This window comes from Leptosomus discolor, chromosome 2, assembly GCF_034619465.1.
Source record: "Leptosomus discolor isolate bLepDis1 chromosome 2, bLepDis1.hap2, whole genome shotgun sequence".
Classification (NCBI taxonomy): domain Eukaryota; kingdom Metazoa; phylum Chordata; class Aves; order Leptosomiformes; family Leptosomidae; genus Leptosomus; species Leptosomus discolor.
The window spans coordinates 110,686,481-110,709,486 of record NC_141392.1 but is presented as its reverse complement, the minus strand read 5'-3'; the positions used below and the strand labels follow the sequence as shown (position 1 = coordinate 110,709,486).

At 47.0% G+C, this 23,006-nt stretch overlaps 1 protein-coding gene across 3 annotated transcripts in view; it reads right to left on the bottom strand.

Annotated features, from left to right (window-relative positions):
- The window catches only part of GRHL1 (grainyhead like transcription factor 1), a 42,555-nt gene extending 26,469 nt beyond the window's left edge, over positions 1-16,086 (bottom strand). For 2 of the 3 annotated variants that reach the window (XM_086461570.1, XM_086461571.1), the window contains exons 1-8: positions 16,067-16,086; positions 12,163-12,349; positions 9,120-9,190; positions 7,201-7,591; positions 6,322-6,398; positions 5,357-5,513; positions 4,765-4,876; positions 3,698-3,792 (exon numbers count right to left, since the gene is read on the bottom strand). In XM_086461570.1, the coding sequence (XP_086317696.1) occupies positions 3,698-3,792; positions 4,765-4,876; positions 5,357-5,513; positions 6,322-6,398; positions 7,201-7,591; positions 9,120-9,190; positions 12,163-12,349; positions 16,067-16,086 (1,110 nt within the window). Of the gene's footprint in view, positions 1-3,697; positions 3,793-4,764; positions 4,877-5,356; positions 5,514-6,321; positions 6,399-7,200; positions 7,592-9,119; positions 9,191-12,162; positions 12,350-15,447; positions 15,495-16,066 lie in introns of those variants that run through there. The other variant, XM_086461569.1, reaches the window with a different exon arrangement.
- Between the last annotated feature and the right edge of the window lie 6,920 nt (positions 16,087-23,006).

Here is a 23,006-nt window from a genome sequence, read left to right as displayed (position 1 = left end):
TGTGCTGGCTTTCCTAAATACTCAATTCAAAAACCCACCAGTTCATCAACTAATTTGCCAGTTCACCATCTCCCCTTTTCTCCATAAATGCATGACTGCCTCCTCATCCAATTCTTCCCCTCCCCTGATCTGTCAGGTGGAGGGGTCAGACCCCACCTGTAACACAGACACACCTGGAAACCCACCAGAATCACCACTTCCCACTCCACAGCATCTCCTGTCAATCTTTCCACCCTGTCCTCACTCTCCTTCCAGTCTCAGAAGCACCACTTCGGGGCAGTCTGTCCTCTCCTCCCCACACTCGGCTCCCTCCACTGTCTCAGAGCAAGGAGGCTTTGGATACCGAGTCCTTTTCCAGCTTGAATACACTCAGAGAATACCCAACGTGTTCCATAGAGTGGCCACTTCTAGCAGCTCCTGTGATGTCCCAAAGCAACAGAAGAGGGCAGAGGGGAGCTACCAGAAAGAAGCACACAGCGTCTGCTCCAAAACCCATGGACACTGTCCGATCCCAGAGTGGCAAGTGTCTGTCATGCATGGAATACTCCTCGTTTCTACACACATGGGCTCACAAACAGCACACCAATGCAGCCAGCTGCGTGACAACTCCATCCGTGCAGAGCCAAACCTGCCTGCTGCACCCAGCATCCAAAGCCTCGGAATTGCCCTCAGCTCTCCCAGCACAACGCAGCTGGGAAATACTGGTTGCTGAGGGCATCTCAAACACCCTTTCCATCCTTCAACTCCGCAGCTCTAAAATCTGTGGATTTTCCTTGCAACAGAGCAAGTACATGACTTGTATTGCCTGAAAACAGCATTTCTTGGCCAGAAAGCTGTATTTCACAAAATCCCTGAAGTGCCTCAAGAGAACTGGCAAAGCACTCTTTCAGGCAGGTGACACTCTCCTGCACAGACAAAGTGGCAGAGATCCAATATTTCTGCACATCCCCCACAACGAGGGCTAGGACAAGAAGGGCAAGTACCTGGTCCCAGAGCTGCTAGGGGCAACTTCTTGTGATAATGTTCTATTTCTCCCTTAAATCTGATAGACACACAGAGCCCTGGGTGCCTAAATGAGTAATTACATCAGAAACCCCAGGCGCAGAGCCTCATCACTTCCCATTTGACACTGCTGCACAGGATCAAATCATTCCCACAGCAAACTCGGAGCAAGAGGAAAATGGGAGAAGCAGCAACCCCAGAAGAATCACCTGGCTCTGATCCAGGTAACTCCAGGGCTCAGGAAGCAAATTTCTAATAATCAAGGCTTGCTGCCTGGTTAAACATACCATTTATGCAGCACTGCTGCTGTTATTAAATGTAAGACACTGTATTTATTACAGTGGAGGACTTTCTGTAGCATCAGAAACTCAGCTCTCTTCATATACTTCAAGACTATTGTTCAGAGGGAAAAAGAAAAAAAAAAGAAAAGGAAATTAAAAGAGAGAGAGAGAGAGCATGCAAGGTAAATGAACCATGCAATAAAAATTGTTGAAATTGGCTCAGGCATCTCCTGATAAGATCACAGGAGTTGAGAAAGAACTGAAGCTCTACTGGTGAGAAATCCAACCATTGACAAAATATATCCACTCAGGGGGAAAAAAGAAAGTTAAATAGACGTTTAAACACACAAAGCACTAACTAAAAATGCCAATTCTTTGAACACTGAAGTCCAGAATATTTTTGTCGTAATATGATTCTGATCCCAGGAGCCAAGGCTTGCGTTCTTGGTATCAACAGTCCTCTCTGCAGGTTCATAAAAATCAATACTCCAAGTATGTGGATCTCACACACTAAGACTGTGAATCTAGAAGCAAATATGCCTCTGTAGCTACAAAACCAGTCTGGCTCACACCTCCTTATCCCACGAACTTCAGCCCTGAGCTGAAATACTGCCATGAGGGTCCTTAGACCTTTTCAAGCTGCTATTGGCAATTTCACTGTAGACTGAAACTACTCATTCAGCGGTCTGCACAGTACCTGGGCAATAACCACCTGCTTCACAGGGCTGGGCTCTGTCACCTAGTGGGATGAGATGGCTTTTCTTGGGGTAGCCACAGGGGTCTCAGCATCAGCTCTAAATCCTGCTCCTGGGTTAGTGCCCCATCCCTGCTGCTGTAAGGTAGCTCAGCCAGCAGAAAGGCAGCTGCAGAGCTTCAAAGTGCTTCTAACTCCTTGGAGACATGAAATCATTGCTCTGTCCACATGATCCATCCCTGTGTGCAAATCCTAAGCCCAAGTACCTTGCAGACACCAATTACCTGGGCTCCTTGAATGTTAGACTGGCTATGGTAGCAAGATAACATTTCAGGAGTACTTACTGCCTCCTTTTTACAGCCATTCTGAAGCTTCATCTGTTTGTTCACATAGCAAAGTGCTTCATGCTTCGAAAATCATGTCAGCCTTTTAGCATTCTCCAGCAAGTAAGGCCCTCCTTGCCATTCCTCTCAACCCAACTGAGGCCAAATCTGGTGAACAGGGAAGCCTGGCACCCAATGCCAGCCTCACAAGTAATGTCATGCATGCTGCAAGGCAGCACTTTCGTGAACAGTACACATAGCTCCTTGCTGCTGCCTGTCAAGCATCTCAGACTTCTCCCACAGAGCTGAAACCCAACAGCAGCCCCCATAGAACCTCTCCCTGTCTCTTCTCCACAGCCCTTGTGCAACACGGAGCAAAGCTCGTGGTGACAGTGAGCTCTGCGCAGTGACACCACCCCTTGTGCCTCCTGCAGAGCATAGGAGCACACACAGCTCAAGGGAAGGGCCTCTGCATTCTCTGCTGAGGGCTCCTATGTCCCCAAAGCTAGGCTCTCCCCTGACATGGCACTCTCCAGCCATCAGTAGTTTTCCCCATGATGGTGGCAACCAGCACGTGACATATGAGCAACGGAACAGCCAGTCTCCAAAAGTTGAAGGAAACCATTCCGAATTTTTACTGAAAACCCAGGCAGCAATGAAACTCTCCAAACAGAACTCCTGCACTTTGACTTCAGCTACATACCAGTGGGAAATGCCTTTGGAACAGAGGTGACTCCGTTCCCTGACCTGCCATCCTGGCACCCAAAAGATGCACAGGCCTTTTTCAAAAGCTGGAGTGGCTTCAAACAGCTCCAGTTAGCTACTAGCTAGGGAAGCTGCCCATACTTACACACCTACTGTAATGCCCACAGTTCTGAAAAAAGATCAAACCAGAGTTCACCAGGAGGCTGCTCTAGGTTGAAATAGGTCACTGGGTGCTGGGATCCACAGTTCCAGCAATGCAGAATTTGTGAGCTCAACAGCAGCAGCTACTCCCTCTTCTGCTAAAGGCAAGCCCATTGCCACAGGCTTAACTCCCTCAGAAGCTGCCCCCTGCCTCCTGCGGGGATCCTCCAGGAGACTGTGCTCCCTGCCAAGCCCAGCTACACTCCATAACGCCTCCTGCACCACTTCATCTGCTCTGGAAACGCTCGGTGCTTCCTTTTGTCAGTACTTGTCTGTCAGGTAGGCATTTCTGCCAAGAACCTTAAAGCAGTTGCAAAGCTCTCCGCAGTTGCACATGCAAACCCTCTTAAGAAATAGCCAGAAGGTTTTGCCTAACTGAAGAGCGTAAACAAACTTGTTACATGCTAATCACCAGGTAGGCCACACACCCTTCCCCTCCCCCAGTCCCCGAATCTGCTAAAAGGACAGGAAATATAATTGTGGTCACATACCTTTGCTTCCTCGTTGATGTCCCAAGTGAAGGATATGGCATTGTACGCGATCTCCTCAATGTTACTGATGGTGTTGAAGCTCTCCTTGTAGTCAGCTGTTAGAAAGGATACAGGAGAGAGAGGAAGAGGCCATACTGGAGTCCTTAATCACACAAAGCAGCCAGAAACTGAAACTCTTTAGCAACCCCTTGGGGGCAAAGGAAGCTGAACTGTACTTCAGAATGGATCACTAAAAAGACTGGAAATGGTTCTCATACAAAAACAAAAAAACAAGAGGAGGAAGGAAGAAAATGGGACTGGGACTTGGCAGAAATTCCAAACTAGAAACTCCAGTGAGAAAGGCAAATCATCCCAAACATCCCAAATATCACGTCCTGTGCCATAACCTGCTATGTGCGGGAAACTCTACCCTGTACAGCAAGGGCATAAGCTCTCAATAAAACTCCTTCAATAACAAGCAAAGATTTGCATGCGCGTCTGCTTTAAGTGCCAAGTGATTAATCCCTGCTTTTATTCACAGAAGGAAGGGATGAGGAGTACAACCCAGCCTTCAGCCAGAGAAGGCTGGAAGCCAGCCAGTCCCAGCCTTGTCTGGAGGCAAGTGGAAATTTGCAGTGTTTTCTTTTTTTACGTGTACCAAAGACCAGTTGTGAGTGAAGCTGTGGGAAGGAGGATTGTTAGTGTTGAGGTATTTCTACAAGGATCTTGTCTTTTGAGAAACACAATATTTAGGAGAGCCACAGAGTCTACAAGCTGCAATTTAGCTACAAGCACCAGCATATGCCAAAACAACTGTAGTTTGGAAGGGGTGCTAGATCTCCCAATGCAAAACCCTAAACTCAGCCTGCTCACCAACCAAAATCCTCCAAAAATCAGCCCTTCAAGGAGTCCTAAAAACTACATTAGCTCCAAGCAATCAAAAGCTCTGTCTGGGCTTTCAGCAAAGCTATGGATAGCAGAGAGCATGACCCAAAGGTTCCTTAAAATAAAAAAGCTCTAGCAGAAGCTAGATTCTTGCCAAGGAATTAGGTTTGGAGTTCGACATTAGCAATGAGAGTGTTCCTCACCTATGTCAATGCACCTTTGTTTGGCCGTGTGCTGTCTTGAGTGCCAGTATTTCCAGTGCCTGAGCTGATCTTCCCTTGTTTTGTCTTCAGCAAACACAACCATGATGACACTCTGAAAGGAGAGGGGGAGGGGGTAGATTAAAAATAAACAAAACACATACACATGAAAAAGGCCAGAGAGTACATTTGTTTTGGAAGTTCTTGTTGGTATTCGGTTTTCTGCTTTAGGCTTTCCAACTCGACACACGGCAGTGTACCTGGCACACTGCCGCCAAACAGGAAGGCGGACAGCAGCGCTTTCTGGGTCAACAACAGAGATGAGCAGAACTGCTCTCCTAACTGGAGTTCAAGGATCTGATTCCAGGTGTTGCATCACCTTTACACAAGTGCTGACACCACTTCTTAACAGACTGAGCCAAGATGGGTTGGTCTGAAAGTAGGTGGACAGCAAAGGAATGAACATGGACACAGGAAAGCACGCAAGCCGGCCTTAGTGCTGATGCGCTGGTTTATATTGCTGCACTTTGGGAGAGTTTAAGGCTACCATTGTACATGCTCTCCTTCCCAAGAAATCACAAGAGCTGCCACTCACTCGGACTTTACTGATGGGATGATGAATTCCTTCGCTGCTGCTGACTTCTTTCAGTGTGATCGGATAAAATTGACCTTTATTCAGGTAAGTCATCGTGCTGTCCCCGGGCTTCTGTCGGAGGGACTTGGAGGCTTCCAGAGTGTATTCAAAGTTGTTCCTACAGAGTAAAGAGGGCAGTGATTCCTAAGCCATTTTCCTGGAGAGCTGATTAAACATTCCACATTTCATCTGGAGAAATTCCAGAGTCGTTAGTTGACTCACTAAGCCATGAACAGGCAAGGAAGTTGGAAAACAAGATGAGCCCCTTTTTCAATCATTTCATTCATGAATGAACATTTAAGAGAAGTTCTTGGCAAGCTAAATCCCAAGACACATCAACAAGCAAGACTGGAAGCTCCCTATTCAGGCTGAGAGCAGCAAGCTGCTCTCGTGGAACAGAAAAGTATCTATTAGCAATTCAATTAAATTCACAAGCTACTAAGCCGTTCCATTGCCATGGTCTTCTCTTCCCTCTTGGTCAACTGCAACTAACCAAACAACTAGTTTATTCTCCTCCCTTCGCGTTCAGATGAGTTTCATGCTTCCTATTTCTGCTGTAGATTTCCAGCAGGGAGAGAGCAAGGCAGGCAGGCCAGGGAGAAGGACGCAGCTGGAAGCCAGCTCCAAGACCACTGCAGATCTGACAGACAGCACTGCATCTTCCCATGGGACAGAGAGTTGGTACAGGGACAGCAACTGAAACTGGGTGGTATTTCCAACCCTGCAGGTAGTTTTCCTTAAAGATAAAAGTAGGATTTTCAACTGTGAAAAATCAAATGAGCTGACACTGTTGTGGTTTTGAGATCCACAGCCCCCCCGGTGCCTGATAGAGATTCAGTGCAGAAGGGCATGAGCTGTGCTGCTTGCTCGTGGTCCACTGTAAGAGAATAGGAGGATACAGGCAAACAGGGGCCTTAAAGAATTACCCAGAAATGCTGTCAAAAACATAATCTTCTGAATTCATGTTGGCCATCCGGAGATTCAGTTCAGTAGGAAAGAAAACCTGAGGCAGACACAAACAACACAACATGACAATTAACACAGCAGGAACAAGAAAAGTCAAGATTAAACAGATACTCATTACCACAGAACTTCTGGAAGGCAAATTGATCATCAGATAACAACTGATTTTTGGTCTGTACAAACAGGACACTTGAGCAGTGTTTTAATCCAAAACGTTTGGGTGTCAACGAAGCACAACATCTCAAAAGCCTTCTAAGTCAGCTTAGGGCAACATTTTAAAGCTTTCCCAGATCTCAAAGAAAGGGCATAGCTACACAGTTCCTTGAGGTCTGGCTTAAAAATCAAAACACAGTTACGCTGTTGTTTTCAGTTGGTATCACAAAACAAAAACCACAGGTTTTCATCCAGGTTTAACTCTCACTCAAGGTCCCTAAATAAACTGTTTTCCACCGGCATACACCACACCTAGAAACTGGCAGCAAGGAAGCTTACAGACACAGTCACTTCACTTTGGTACCTGCAAAGGCACCGCAGAGTGCTGAACTCTTGCAAAACCTGACCTGGTGCTGTGGATCAAGATAACTATTTCCACACTCTCCAAGCCAAAGGCTCTGTCACTGCTAAGATTAGTCATTCACTTTTGATAATGATTTCATGTTGTGAAGGTTTTATTTACCAAGTTATACTTATTCACCTTTCTCAGAAAGTCTTCTATTCCTATATCACTGGATTGCTGGCTCATGTAACAAGATTAAAGACTGAACTGGATCTCTCTATCCAGATCACAACACACACACACGCCCCCCTACCCACCCCACCCCCCCAACCGCCTCTCTTGGTACCTCTTGCACACCCTCCTTGAAAGTCTCTGAGAAGGTGGAGTCTGGCGTTCGCCTCTGGGAGTTTTGAGGCTGGGTGTTGGAACTGAACTGGTCAGGATTGAGGTTCCTGTCAAAGACCACCACCCGCTCAGGGGGCTCGGGGTGGTAGACACTTGGTGGGATGCCCACTGCAAAGCCATGGGGCTGCGTCTCCGTTTTGATGGAATGGGTGGGCATCGTAGCAATCGAAACGGTGACTGTTGTGTCAGGGGTTGTAAGGTGGCCTCTCTTGTCCATGCCCATCTGGGGGGTGTGTGGAAGAACAATATTGAAAGGCACATTTTTCAGAACCTGGACTCTGTTTTCTCCAGCAGAAATGAGCGACTGTTCTGTTACATTTGGGATGCTGTTCCTTTAAAGGACAAAAAAAAAAAAAATCATAAATTATCCAGCTCACTTTCTCATTAAACAAGAGCAAGAGATAGTTCTCTGCCTTTTGGACAAGGACAGCTGACATCAACTCTCCTGCTTGTGCAGAACAGCTCAATCCTAACCCAAAAAGCTGAGAAATTCATTAAAAAAAAAATAAAACAACCAAACCCCCACACAGTGCTAACAACCCCACCTTGGAGACAAATTACCCTGGAGCAAAGGATGAGGGTTCACAGCCCAGATCCTCACTGCTTGGAAAACAGCAGTCCAAAGCCACGCACTTCAAGGCCCTTCCCACCACGCATCGGCACACGCAGACTCCATTAAACTGCTCTTTGGTGGATGGAGAAGGACTGAGAGCAAGGCTGCCGCTCCTCTGCCCTACGACTGCGTGCTACCTGGGAAGCCCTAATAGGGAAATTATACCCCTCCTTTGTGCACAAACCCCCAAGAAGATCTACACTGAGACTCCTGGGAGTGGTTTGCATAACTTCCCACCCTCCACCCCACCACGCTCATTTCTGCCAGGACAATATTGAGATCTGCGGCTGAGCTGACCTCATAGCTAGTAGCCACCAAGTCAGCCAGCCCTTCCTTTCTCCCTCCCCACAATGTGGTCCTGCCCTCTCCTTCGCACCAATTCTGACGCTCCCCCATCCCCTTGGTGAGCCAGTTCAGCTTGTTCCACTGGCAGAAAACTAGCCACTTTTTTTTTTTCCTGCTAGGTTATGGGTCAGTGGAAGACCACAGCTCTTATGAGGGGAACAGTGGGAACACATGGCTTGGAACCAGGCTGCTCTTCTCAACAATGAGCTGTTCAGTCAGCTCAGCCAGACCACAATACCTCACCTCGAGTCCTTAAAGCATTCTAGCTGTCCAAAGGAAAAGGACTGGAAGCCTGGCTTGAATGAACCTCACATTTGTAATATTTACTTAATCAGTATCATCTTCTGCTTGGTAGGCACAAGAGAGGGAGGGCAGGAAGAGGAAGAAAGAAAAGAGTTCCAGAGGATACAAAAGAAGTCCATAAACAAAACAAAACCAAAACTAAATCACAAGCACTTTGAAGTCCTTCCTTATCAGTCCATGCACAAACGCGCAACGCTGCTGATGCCCGAGAACAAAACCAGCAGTGAGCAACTGAGGCAACAGCTTGCACAAATAAAAGGGTCACCAGTCACCACTGCAGCCTTGGGAAGGGGTGCTTGTGCTACCAGGCTGTGCCTAGTGTTAAAAAGAGCCACTTCTGCTACGCTGACTGTATGACACCAGTAGACAGAAAGTAGATGGATGGCAACGAAAAGCGGTTTGGGCCTCAGCTCTCCACATCATGGTCCAATCCCTATCCTGTTTCTGGGGCAGCACAGGAATTTGGAACACAGAGTAAAAGCAAACAATTTCACTCTTCCAGCGCAACACTGCAGTGCAGTAAGTTACTTTCCTCCAGCAGCTTTGGTGGTCTAGGAGGGAAGGGAGATAAGCAGACATGCAATAATAAAAACTAATACCTTTTACTATGGTCTGGGTCAGGATGTTCCACCTCTGGTTTAGCTGTCGAAGATCTCCTCTCCCTTGGAACCTGGCAAATAAAAGACATGCTGTAATTGCATTCTCCCCCCGACAAAAATAAAATAAAATAAAATAAAATAAAAAATCAAAATGCAGCCATTTGGTCACATTAAAAAGCATCACTCTCTGATACAAGTCATTATTAGCATTACAGCTTGATCAGCATTCACACGGCTTTGGCATGCCAGGCCCGCCCCAGGTGATGCCCACAGATCCCCATGTAGCCAACCCAGCCAGCTGTGTCAGCCCTGGGCTCCTGCCAGTGCCAGGAGCTGGGAAAAACAGTGCAGAAAACCATCCACCAGAGCACAAGCACCCTGTGAGCAGTACCAGTAGGAGAGCCCCCTAGGTTTGTGCTGGCAGTGCAGGTTTTCTCCTCTGCAGGCTGCCAGGGTTCAGCTTGCTGGACGTTCAGCAGCTGGACGCTGCTTCACAGCCCCTTCCGCAAGAACACGGGCTCTCTAGGCCACTTCCTCAAAGACCACTCAAGGCTTTCCTTTCTCTTCAGAGATCAGTGGATTTGGGGAGGATCAGGTCCAACAAGTGTATTGAGATGCTACAACTTGCTTTTGTGCGTGGCCATGTACAACGCAACGGCCCAAACTGTACGAAATCTTTCATAGACAAAAGGAAGCCACCGGTGCTCTGGATTTACAACAGCTCAATCCTGCTCATCGTATTTTATGCCACAGACAGGATTTGCCTTGAAAATACCACATACTACAACATCGATCACCTTGTCCACACAGAGACACATGCCATTTTCCTGACTGTGCTGCAAGGCCAAGGCAAAGTCTTCAACCTGCAGCAGCTCGGTTCACTGTAGCACCCAGCCAGGACCCCAGCAACCCGAACAGCTCTCGCAACTGCTGGCACAAGCCTGTGGTGCTCAGGTTCCCTCAACTGCACAGCAAGTCCACGCAAGCTCCTCTGCAAACCCACACATGGTGCCCAGGACTTTTGTCACCCTCACACGCCTCCTGAATGTGCAAAGCAAATACCTTCTGGTGTAAGGAGGAGCAAACCCCACCCCGTCTTCCTTTGCTGAAGCCTGCTCAGATACTGCCTCTGTTTCCTAGCTTAGGTGCAATGTGGAGAACCACTACTTTACTGCTAACTCGAAGGCTGATGGCATACCTGCATGAACAGCATACATCTCTAAACAGCCCCGGACTAAAACCTAAGTCCTGGCTCTTCCACATAACCTGGAATCTCCAGCAACACCAGAATTGTTGGTTTTTCCAATTTCAAGAAGCTGTAGTTGGAGACTGCTAGGAGGCCAACACTAACTAACCACTGAAAAACAAGGGTCTTCAAAGCTGCATTTGGCCAACACTCCTTAACTCTCAATTTTGATCAAAAATTTGTTTCTTGTAAGGTCTTATTAACCACAGTAGAGCTATCAGGGTAGCCCATTGGTCAAACGGAAGAAAACTCAAGTTGTTTTTGTTGTTTTTTTTTTTTTTTTTAATACCAAGGTGATCTCAGCAACTGCCTTTAATATTGCAGAGGGGGCGTATTAAAAATGCCTAGACGTTGTCCCTCTAGCATTACCTCATAACAGCCCTCAATAAATCTTTCAACCTCTAACCATTTCGCTTCACCCAAGTGTGTGGCATACCTGTTCTTCCACTGATTTTTTTTCTGTACACCCACTGATACCCAAACATAAGAGGAAACCCTGAATTAGACATTACTGTACAGCAAATCCCTTCTGCTTTGCCAAGCGTAAAGGATCAACATCAACATTCTCTTTGTAATCTACAGGTTTAGAAATAAAAATGGATTTTGTGGATTAAAGCCATTCTGGTGAAAATATGGGTGTGGGTTTTTTTTTTTTCCCCCAAAAGCGTAGCAAGCACGAGAACAAAGCAAAAAGCCGGTTTTCTCACAAAACTAGCTGAATAACATCCACATCAGTGAATCTGTGGTATTTTGTCATGTGCGGAGTGCTAATCTCCATATTAAGCATTACAAGAATATTTTGATATGAGAGACATGTTCAACTCTTAAATGGGCAGGCAAGGATTTTGTATGCACAAGGCAACCTCTCCTCGTGCTTGAAGAACATACTGAGGCTGGCAACTGCACTCACTACTGTTAAAAGACACTAGCCAAAGTGTCAGGCATGCGAGCCAAGTCCAGCCTCCCTGCACGCTCAGCAAAGAATAAAAACAGGCATCTCCACCTGGTGAGCCAGGCCACCATAATGCAGGCGTCTAACACAAGCAGGACACCTCCCTGCCTGGAAACGCCTGCTGGTCTCCACTGACTTGGACATGGACCGAAGATAACTACCCTGGCTTAGACTTCTGGTATTTAGGAAAGAAACCTCAGCAAAACATATCCCACGCAAACCAGAAGGTTATCTGTTAGACTGTGCTCAATTCACCTGTAAGCATCTAGGAAGGCACATCTCTCTGAGAAGACCGTGACCACTGGGGAAGATAACTACAGTTGTCAAAGGATTAACAGATTACGGCAGCTGAAGCTCACTGAAGGTTAGAGGGTTGCAGACAGCAACTTCTCCAGGTGGACACTCATGCCCCACACACCACCAAAAATGCAGCTGAGACTAAGCACATCGAAGACCCAGCAAAAGCCAACAGTCCCACCATTACATGGATCACATGAGCAAAAGGTGAGAAATGTCTTTTTCCATGTGTATTTACATTCAGACAGGGACATGCTCCCAAAGCCTCATTCTATTTCTGTAATACACTGCCTCCTGCAGAACCTGGAGTTGACAGGCAAAGTGCTACTGAAGCTTTTGACCCATTACGTTAAGATCCAGGGGATCTTATTTTTTCCAAGCTAAAAAGAAACCAATTTTAAGAAAAAGGGAGATGGATTTTTTTTTTTCCCATTTAAAAACCACATGATCTATTCACAGCTTCTGTAAAATCCTCTAGCAAATGACATCTTTTCTACAGGTGGAACAAGAGCTCCGCTGGCTGCCAGCACATACCCACACCAATCTACCTTGTAGTAATCATAGAGCAGTCCAAGGGCAGCTGCACTGTCTTCATCACCATTGATGCTCATCATAGCTTTGGTAGCTGCTGTAAGGGGATTTTCAAGAAAGGTTTTCCAGGCCTCATCTTCACTGGTGTAAGGACGTCTCTGAGAGTAGAGAGAGTCATTCTGAAGAACCAACACGGGTCTTTTACTTGAATCATAAAAAAGAAGAAAGAAGAGAGCCACCTGTTAGAACACATGAAAAACATTCCTGAAGTTCTTCAAAATTAGCTGCCCCAGTTTCAGAGGGCTCATATTCTGATTCAGTGCACTGCAAGGATTAGTCAACACAAAAAGCCCAGAAACCTAATTCTGATCTCACCCACTTGCGCTCAGTGTAAATCAGGATAAATTTGACCAAACTCAGCTGGATTACACCAGCCTATACAAAAAGGCAAAGTCATTTAAGAGCACAACTGCCCGGCGCACGTTCCGAATCCAACCCAGAAAGAGTTACATGCGCTTACTGGCCCACCACCTACAAAACCTCTAACACATCCTACGTAATATTACCAAGCTGCAACCTGCTCCATTTCCCACATGGAACTAGAAAGTGTGACTTAATGAAATACCTCTTTCCCCCAGAGCTTTCAGAAGGCGTCTTCGCTCTCAGAGTTTATCTGAAAACACCATCTAGAAGCTGCCGATTATAGACTACACAGGGAAATTGATCAAAGGGCCCTCAAATCAATTTGACAGTGAATATTTCTGACAAGGGAAGCCAAAAGACTTACTGCCTGGTTACTGTTGAAATAATCCCTGACACCAGTGCGAAACACCCCCAACAAATGACTAAGAAAAATTGAAGTTTTCCCTCTTTATGCTGTAGTGTATGAGTAAAAATTATATTTACTCTGAACGTTTTGAGATTGCTGGGAACAAGAAAGCTCCAAGACAACAGACCTTCTGCCCACAGGCAAAAGCGGGACATCTGTAGAAAATGCTGTCCTACCAGCTTTGACAACTTAATATATTTTACCAATAGAACCAAAAATATATGTTTCACCTTTCAAGTCAGTTCAAGCTAATGTTGTTTAAATCTGACTTTTAAACCAGTTCAAACAGCCTTCTTTCCAGTGCAAGCCTAACAGTAGTTTACTCCAGATCGGTGGGGAGAGAAGGGAAGCTTTTTTATTTTCTTAAATAATCCCGAACTAGGCATTTTTTTAATGAATTGGTAAGTAGATCAAAATAAATAAATAACTATTTAAAAAAAAAAAAACAAACAAAAAAAACAACCAAACAAAACCAAACAAAAAAACCTCACTACAAACCCCACAAAAAGTAGTTCCCCACCACCAGCACACCCCTTCCCCAGTAGAGAAGTGTTCTTTCCATCTATCTACGCAGATGCATTCAGAGATTGAAATATACTACAAATACAAAAAGTTGTGAAATAGAAAGTTGTGAAATACTCTAATCACTATAATCAGCTTAACAGTATCCTACGTTTACCACCACCTTCTACCAAAAAGATTGCAAAGCGCTTTGCAAATTACGCGTTCGATCCTTTATTGGTTACACAAGGAGTCTTGCTGAGCTTCAGTGGGACAGCTTGGCTGAGCTGAAGACACTTAAAGCGAGTGGGAGTTTCCAGGACTTGCAAGAGCGCTTTGTGGCTATAAATCAGTATTATATAGTGGAGAAAAAAGCAAACAACAACAATAAAAGAGACAAGCTCTCGCATCAAGCCCTTTCTTTAGGTCTTCATACATACTTGTGTACACACTGACGCAGATACCAAAATGCAGCGTACCAAAGTGCAGATGCCTCTGGTATCGAGGACACCCACTTTCCATCAAAGTGAGGCGAGCAAAAGACAAAGCAGAATTTTCTTTAGGTACAAGCTCCTATTCTTATACAACGTGATAAAAGCAACCTCAAATATCCATAGCAAATGTGTAAATCCTCCAGCCAAAGTCACTTGTAAAGAAAAAAGGCAACAGAAGTATCCTGGGTGCAGTTCACTTAATCCATCTCTGCCAAGCTGAAGGGCTAAGTCAGCTGTGCTGGAACTCACAAGACCACTAAGCTGATCCCCTCCCACAGAAAGAGAGAACCAAGAAAGAACCAAAAATATTGAGAGCTAAAGCAGCCACTAACCAGAAATGTAGCAAATGCAAAAACTACATAGTTTTGTGTGATTTCTTTGTCATTGTAATACCTAAATATAACATGCATTGCCCTACAGGTAACGTGCCCCTCTAAAAGCAGTGTAAAAAGAAATATCGCCAGAATTATCAAGAGGAGCGCAGGGTTTGGCAGTAACTCAATCCCTTAACAGAACACAGCTTCTTTCAGGAAAGTGAGAACATATTAATAAGAAAAGTAAACGTTTGCCTTCCCTTAAGTTTTAGGTTTCAAGACTTACTGGCATGTCAATCTGCTCACAAACTAGTAGACGTGCCCAGCAAAGGCTGGAAATAAGTTTCCTACTGCAGTTTTAATAATTTCTGAATTTTATTTTCTACGTGATGAAAGTGGAAGCAGAGAAATATTACAAAAAGCAAATACTCTCTCTCTGCCTGTGAGGATCCCACAGCCTGAACACAGAACGTTGCGGATCACAGAAACTACTCCTACTTCCTTCACCGATCCAAAACTCACCCCTTCTCTCCCTTGCCGTGCAATTCAACCGAAGACATTACGAGATCCTCAGCCACAGCACGCTTTATAGCGGGTCTCGCACAGAGCACACCTTTAATGCTGAAGCAGCAGACAGGATTTCTTTTGCTGGCTTCTACGTGCCAGAAAAACAAAGCACGCATACCTAGATTGCTATGGCTTCATCTATTAAACATCATTGGAGGTAAAAAATATGAAAAATCCTGATCACAGGGTGAAGTTAGTGAGCTGCTGCCTTACAGTCCTCTTCCTAAAAAGCCGTATATTTGAAAAAACAACTTTGGTAAATATCCTGCTCTCTCCCTAGGAAATAAGTGCATTTGAGCCACCGATCACTCAAAACACAGTAATTTTATAATCGGTTCTTCAAATCCCTTCAGCGTTACCCCATTTTCGATTCACTTACGGTGCCCACGGCCACCAGACGGAGGCGGTGACAAGTGCAGAAATAAACCCGAGCCACCAGACGCAGCAAAGGGTCCGCTCGGAGGAGACCCCTCGGCGTTCGACCCCACGAAGTTACAGAAAACACGCGTGACGCTCAGCTTTAACTCGTTCGACACGCGGTTTCGCGCAGTACGAGGCAGCCGGAGGGGCGCGGGTGGTGCCGGCCGCCCCCCTTACCTGCCGAAATCCACCTTGCCGGAGGGGTGCGCCTCGTAGAAGTCCATGGGGGCCGCTGCGGCCGCCGGGCAGCGGCGCGGGGCTCCGGCGGGGGCGGGGGGGTCAGCCCGCCGCTGCGGCTCCGCCCGCCTCCCTCAGCCCCCGGCAGAGGGGCAGCCCGGCGCTGCGGCGGCGCCCGCTCCTCCCGACGGCGCGGCCCGCTCGCCGCCGCCGCCCGCATTTAAGGCGCGGCGCGGCGGGGCGGGGGGCGGACGGCGGCGGCGCTGACCCACGCCTCGCCGCGGGTGTCGGGTTTCAAAGCCGGCCCTGCCTCGCCGCTCGCCTCCCGGGGCGGGGTGGCCGCCGGGGTCGCCCCGCTGCGCCGCCGGGGCCCCCTCCCCGGGGCTCAACCCCCCCCCCCCCCGCCATTTCGCACCGCCCCACCGCAGCCTCCGGTTACTCCTCCGAGACGATGAAGGGGGGCGGGACCCCGGGGAGAGCGGCTCCCCCCAGCCCGGCCCCACAGGAGAGCGAGCCCCGGGCGGCAAGCCCCTCTCGGCGCAGCCCCCCGGGAGGGGCGGCAGCACCGGTCGGACCGGAACACCCCCCCCCCCCCCCTTTCCCCGCCCGGCTCGCTCACTTGTCGTAGTCTTGTGTCATGTCTGGCGGAGGCAGCGGGCGGCAGAACTGGCCCGGCTGGTCGGGAGGGCGAGGCGGGGGCGAGCGGAGAGAGCAGCGCGCAGCCCGCCGCACCGACGGGTTTTGTCGGCTTTTCTCGCCCGCTCAGGTGGCTCTCGCAGCCGCAGGTGGACGGGCGCCGCGCGACGCCTCCTATTGGCTGCCGCGGACCGCGGGGCGGAGCCGCCGCGCCCCCATTGGGCGGCCGGGCGGGGAGGGGCGGTGCCGGGTCCCGTGCGGGGCTCCGCGGGGGCCGGGGGGAGGCGGCGGCGGCGGCAGCAGCGCTGGGGCGGCCCGCGGGGCCCGGCCCGGGCCGGCAGCGGGTGACACTGGCCGTGGCCCCTTCCTTACAGCGCGGGGACGGCGCACGCAAGGGACAAGTAAAGCTTCGCGGTGCTGCCCCGCGGCTGGGGGCCGCCCGGGGGCCCGCCCGGCAGCGCACCCCGCTGTCAAAGGCCGCTTTCCTGAGGGAAAGAAACAGAAACCGTTTCCCCCGGTTTCACCCCTGCCCTGCACGGCGGCTGAGGTGCTGGCACCGCAGCTGCACCGCGGTCCCCAGCGCTCCTCCCGGCCGCGGTACGCGAGAGCTGCCCCAGCGGCCCGGCCCGCTCGGGCTCGGGGCCGCGCCGGAGGGGTGTCGCCTCACCGGACCCCGGGGCTCGGACTTACCGGGGGGTACGCGGGAAGCACCCTAGGATCTTTTTCGCACTAAAAATGGGTTTCCCTTCTCCCTCTCCCATCCCCTATAACCTTACTTCTTTTTTTCCTGTACTAAACCCGTTTTTAGGAAAGTCTAAAACCGGCACGAGGTGCCTTAATTTTCACGAGCGCTGCACCGACTGCCCCACTCCAGGGGACCCTGGCGTTGTTACGTGCCTCAGCTGAGCCCGGGATTGGAGAGAAAGGGAGGTTTACGACGGAGTTACTGCTGGAAAGGCACCTAAATTCTCTGGTTTAAGAGCAGCAGCAACATCACGAACCCATCGGATACATCCAAAGTGGCATGCATGAATTTAAATCATAAAGATCTTAAGTTTCTCCTTGAGAAATAAGGGTGGGAGGTTGCTTGTTTAAGTAACAAGTTGAATCAAACCCATATAGCAACAATGCTATCTATCATATGTCGAGATGCTTCAGATAACTACTGCAATTTAAAAGTATGCGCACTAATAAGAGGTCTCTCCTTCTAGGTCAAAATCTCTTACCTATTTGTACAGGACATACTTCAATGCAAAATTATAGAAGAACAATTCAAACAGTCAACTGAAGGAAATACAAAACTAAAGGGAACAAACTTTCACTGAGGGTCTAATTCTAGAAGTTGCTTAATATCCTCTGATTGGATTACAACTGGCACTCTAGAAACAAAATGCTTTGTTTGGATCTGCAAACCAGGATGGCAAAAAGATAAATACTACTGAAGTAGGACCTTCCTCTACAAAGTGAAATGAACTGATGTAAACTGTTCTTTGTGACATGATCCACTTTAAAAAAATCTAATTCGAGATTACATAGAAGAAAATTTATCTGCTCTCACATGAAAAAAGTACTGACACCCAATTAAGATGTCAGAAAGATACATTTTTCCAAACGAGAATAACTCGCTTTGTTTCTAATACAAATTACAAAACCAGCTCAAAATCGCAAGTACTGGGAAGGACTTTCTCAGGTGTAATTCGCTCCTCACGCTCCCTGATTGTTTGTGCATACTTTTCATTAACAATAAAACATAATACTACCCTGTAGCTGTAAGCAACCCAGATGCAGTACGTGCTGAAGTTCAGTCACATGTTTACTTTGCACCCAAATTGCTAAAATCTTAGTAACGTGCCACGCTTGGTATTTCTACTTAACTAGAATTTCCCATTATTTTATTCCAAATAAATCAAAGCTGTTGCTTCTGCAAAAGTGATGGCTTTTCTTAACAGCCTGATCAGCCGATGAAAACTTAGTTATCGACATGGCAATCACTTCCACATTCAGGAGACAATGATATAAACACCGGATTGTGACACCGCTGACTAATCTGCCGGTCACAATCTAGACTCTGTAACACCACCTGTAGGTGTATTTCTGTGATGTCACTAACCAGGTTGCATCATCACTGAATAAAATCGGGCAAGAAGCACACAGGGATTTAGCAGAGCTTTGGCTTGGGCATAAAGCCATGCCAGCCTGATGCAGCAGCGCTCTGGCAGGACTTCCCTTGCCCTGTGCTGACTGGCATTCCCTCCAACTTCTTCCCTCGCTCAGCCCTTTCACCTCAATCTCACTGCTCTCCTCCACCCCTCATGCCCTTCCCTTTACCTCTCCCTCTGCCTCAGTCCTGCCTTCAGCATTCTCTTTCTCTTCTTCATGTATTCATTTTCTTTTAAATGGATCCCACTTGAAACATTCCAAGAACCCCACCGAACTCAGGCACCATTTGCAATCACCTGGCCGAGCACTGTCTCAACGTGCTTGCACCTCTTCCTAGTCGGTGTTTTGACATCACTATCTAGAGAAACTGGGAATTATTCTGGACAAGGATTAGCTACTGTTGTGACTTACTTAACAAACAAGGTTTTAAAATCTCATGCCTGATAATTATCATCTACACACACTGACCATTCACACCTGTGTAATAAACAAGTTGCATCAAGTTTGTAACAGTACTTTTGATTTCACAAAAACGTGTCAGGGAGTCAAAGCAAGATACTTTCTACTTAATCTGCACCCCTAGGATGCAAGGGTCAGGCTGGAGAGCTGGCTGTGAAGAGCTGTGAATCTTCTATACCCTCCACTACACGGCACACCAGGCAAGCTTTGCTTTTCTGCAACAGGCCTGTGGTCACTAGCAATAGAGCCAGAAAAGTAAGCCTGAAGCTGATCACTGACCCACGCAGAATATGCCTGAAGGTATCAAGGGGCTGGGGAAAAAAAAAAAAAAAAAAAAAAAAAGAGAGAAAAGCCCAGGCAGAGGTTCATGAACACACTAGGAAGTGAGGTGAAAGCGTGCACAGTGGAAAGAAACAGAAAGACAAGTGACAGTGGAAAAGGAAGCTGGAAATGCCTTGTTGGAAAGAGAAGATGGAAAAACCTGGGGGTGGAAATGGGTAAAGAAAGAAATGAAAATGCAATGTGCAAATACAGAACAGGACAATTAAAAAACAGCTTGCTTTTCACTTCAGTCATATCCCATATCCCTGCATATTCGGGCATTCCTTAAAGATTCCCTGTTTGATTATGTCTTTAGCCCCTAAAGATAATGAGATGTTGAGAGCACGCAGACCGTTCAGGAGATGCGGCTCCATCAGCCTGAGGACATTCTGAAATGACTACAACATAAATTAATCAATTTTGCTGCAGCCTATATATTAAAAAACAAGTCAGCCTGAAGCCTAGAATTTTATTGATGACAAAATCTTTAGCACGTTACCCAGTCTCACTGAACATTTGTCTCTGCTCGACATGGTGCTCCCTCTGGGTTTGCCCCCTGTGCACAGAGGTCCTGCCGCACAGGCCGACAGCGGTGCAGCAAGAGAACAGCGTGTGCAGCTCCTTCCCTGCGTGCTGTCCTCCGCCTCACCTGCGCTGCGGAGCACCCAGCTGCCCGGTTCAGAGTGACCAACACCGCGGATCTCAGCTCAGTAAACAAAACTGTTTTGTCGCAATTTCACATGGACGCAGCACGACTTACTGTGCGGGCGAGATCCAGGGCCGGGTGTACATCCTGGTGCCGGAGCAAACCGCCAGCGGTGGTCACGGGGAGCCCTGCTGCACCACGGTCAGAGTCCTGCTCGGAACACAGGACCCAGGCTGCCTGCAGACGTGACACCTGCCTAGCTTGTGAGGAGCCGACGGCTCAGCAGGAACTCACTAGCTCTGCAGTCTGATATCCTGACCTTGAGAGCTGGGGCACTTGGATATAGTCTTGGGACACTCTTCCCTGGGCCTGTAAAGAGGTGGCATCTTCACCCTTCTCTCTTGCAGCTGCCTCTACTCTGCACCCCTCAGGCAGCCCTGTCAGAGACATGCAACGCCCCATCAGAGGGTCACTGCAGGCGTCCTCTGTGAAAAGGCAGCACAGAAGCATCATCCCAGGATCCAGACCAAGCTATCAGATCGCAACACAGACACTAAACACTCTTGGTGGCAGTCTCGCAAGGCAATGGCACAGTCTGCAGCCGATAAGCAAAGCCACTGCTAGGACCATAGGGTGGTCTATGAGCAGAGACAGAATACTGCCACAATGCAGAGCAGCGGTGTGAGATTGTCAGAGGAATGTGCTTGTATTTTCTTCTAAAACTACCTGAAGTACTGCTGGAGGCAGGGTGTAGGTGCTGAGGACTGGGGAGGAGTGTTCTGGCTCTGGAAACGCTGCCATTAGCAGTTGTACAAGGGCAGCTATAACTCACGTGAGGCGACAAGCATTCATCATCTCCTGTTCCGCCAGTCCTTGCTCGCTCTCTTGTTCACTATTTCAGCAGCATCCTAGCACAAGCAGCGGTGAGGGAAGCTCCTTCACATACGCTTGTTTCCACATCTTGGCAGGCCCTTTATGCTCTCCCTCATCTAAGCTAGCCAGGAACAAAGGAGCTCCACCTGTGAGAAGCAACCAGACCAGTAACAGTTGAGGAGATACTGGAAAGCAAGCATTCTGCCTTTAGTGCCGGGACAAATGCAGCAAGAGACACTGCTTTGACTGATGCACATACTAACATGCTCAGCCAGGAAATGTGTACGAGTGTATGTGCTGGGAAACCCATTTCATTTTGGACCAAACTGGAGATTCATTAAACAGAGTTATCCTGACTCTTCTCTGCGTAAAACGAACTAATCTGACATGGGGAAAGGACAGATGAACCAGGGAGCAGACACCTTGTTCAGAGGCTTAACATTTTCAGACTTTACCTCTCTCAAAAGCCCTATGGGTCCTGGCTCTTTCGCTCCCAGCCCTGCAAAAGCATCCTCTTGACAAATCACCATAAATACCCTGAAACAATTTTTCAGGACCATCACCAAAGTCTTGTTTGTCCATAAAGGGAGAAAAGTAAATTTGAGGAAGGGACTTCTAAGCTTTCTGAGAAGTTATGAGAAAGCAAGTTATTCATTGCATTGCCTGCAACACTGCACAAAGTTTTCTCAGATCTTCCAAACGCGATTGTTTCAGGGGTCACGCTAAAAATGAGTTAGGAAGATGTAATTGCAGCGAAGCCCATACAACACACTATAGCCGATAAATTAGACTGGCATTGCTTGCAGGCATTGGGCTTTACTGATGCTCATTCTCTGGTTAAATCAGGTTCAAGGCCCTTACTCCATGTAAGAGGGTAAGGAGAAAGTCAAACACCTCTCCTTCATGTCTGCGAAATGGTAAAAAGTTTGAAAAGAAAAATGTATTTGACTGAGACTAAGTTGATATTGAAAAGGCATACACACTGAGGTAGTGAAAAACTAGTAAGGTAAAATACCAATTCTACTGAAGGCTATACCTTTCAAAAGAAAATGAGACATCTGTCATATTTCTCCACTGAAACAACAGAAAGGCTGCATTAATTAGGAGAATTCATAAAGCAAGCTTACTTTTGCACTCTTGAAAATAGAAAAAAAAAGGGTGTTAAAATGTAGCTCACAAACTAGGAAAAGCCTAAATTCAGTTTAGAAGACACATCAAGGTCTCAGAATAACTGATTTGCTATTGTCTAAGTTAATAATTGTTTAACTATTCTCTAAGTCTTCTCAATATATACTGGTTTAAAATTTTAAACTAAAAAACCCACTTGCCTTTATCTATATACTTAAGAACTCTCATTCAACTGTTAGAGTAAGAAACAAAACAAACCGAGTCTCTTTACTTAAAATTTCCACGGGAAGAAGTGCAAAGAAGTAGCTATCAGAAAGCCAAGGTTTACCCGGACATTTTCAGCAAATAGTTACAGAAAGGAACTGTAACTTAAAAGTCGACAGAAGAGGTGGTTGGAACTGCTGGGCTGCGGCAGACACCCTACCCTTCAGCTATCCGCCGGGAGCTGTCTGTTCAACCAGCGCAGCTCCACCTCAGGGTTATATTAACTGGACTCAAAGTAGTTGTCCCAAGAGAGCTCAACTACACTTCACTGAAGATAAGGCACTCTTGTGGCTCATCAGCTTCTTAAACATCATTACTCCACCATGAGTGTTCATTGATTAAACTGTATAGAAATAACATTAAGTATTTTAGGGGCACACCCTTTACTTTTAAATCTGAGTCTTAACCTATGTGTCCAGAAGGCACATGGCTCTTGATGATTAACTGCAAGCTTTATTCCAGTTTATTAAAGTACAGCCGTAATTTAGTCTAACATCTAAGGGAGCTTTGTTACGTTTGTAACAATGTAACAATGAGCACAGTATTTTTAATTTATGAAGTTCAGATTTTACTACTACAGTAGTTTTAAAAGAAAGGTGTACCTATAATTAAGCGCATAAGTCTTTCAAATAAAGACTTCTGAATTAAATGAATCCTTTATGTATAACAAGGTGTCTTTTAGATAGTTAATTCAAAACTTCAACAGATATTATAGTAAAGAGAATGAGACACTTTCAGTTGCTTGAGCAAGCACTGTTGAAAATAGTGACAATGTGTATTACACTTCTGCAGATTTTTAACAGATACAAATACTCTTCTAGAACAAGAACAATGAATAATTTTACCAAATACTTACAAACTTTACTAATCCACTCAGGTGAGGTCAAACATAATAAATAATGGCTAATTTTAAACCACAAACACCAGACACAAGATGAAGTTCAAACTGGTATATTCTGAGTCCATTAATATAAACATCAGTTCAAGATCCATCTCGTCAGCAGTCTGAGGTATCTAGCACAGTGTGGTAACAGACTTAGACATACTAAATTGTACCCACTTATGAAATCTC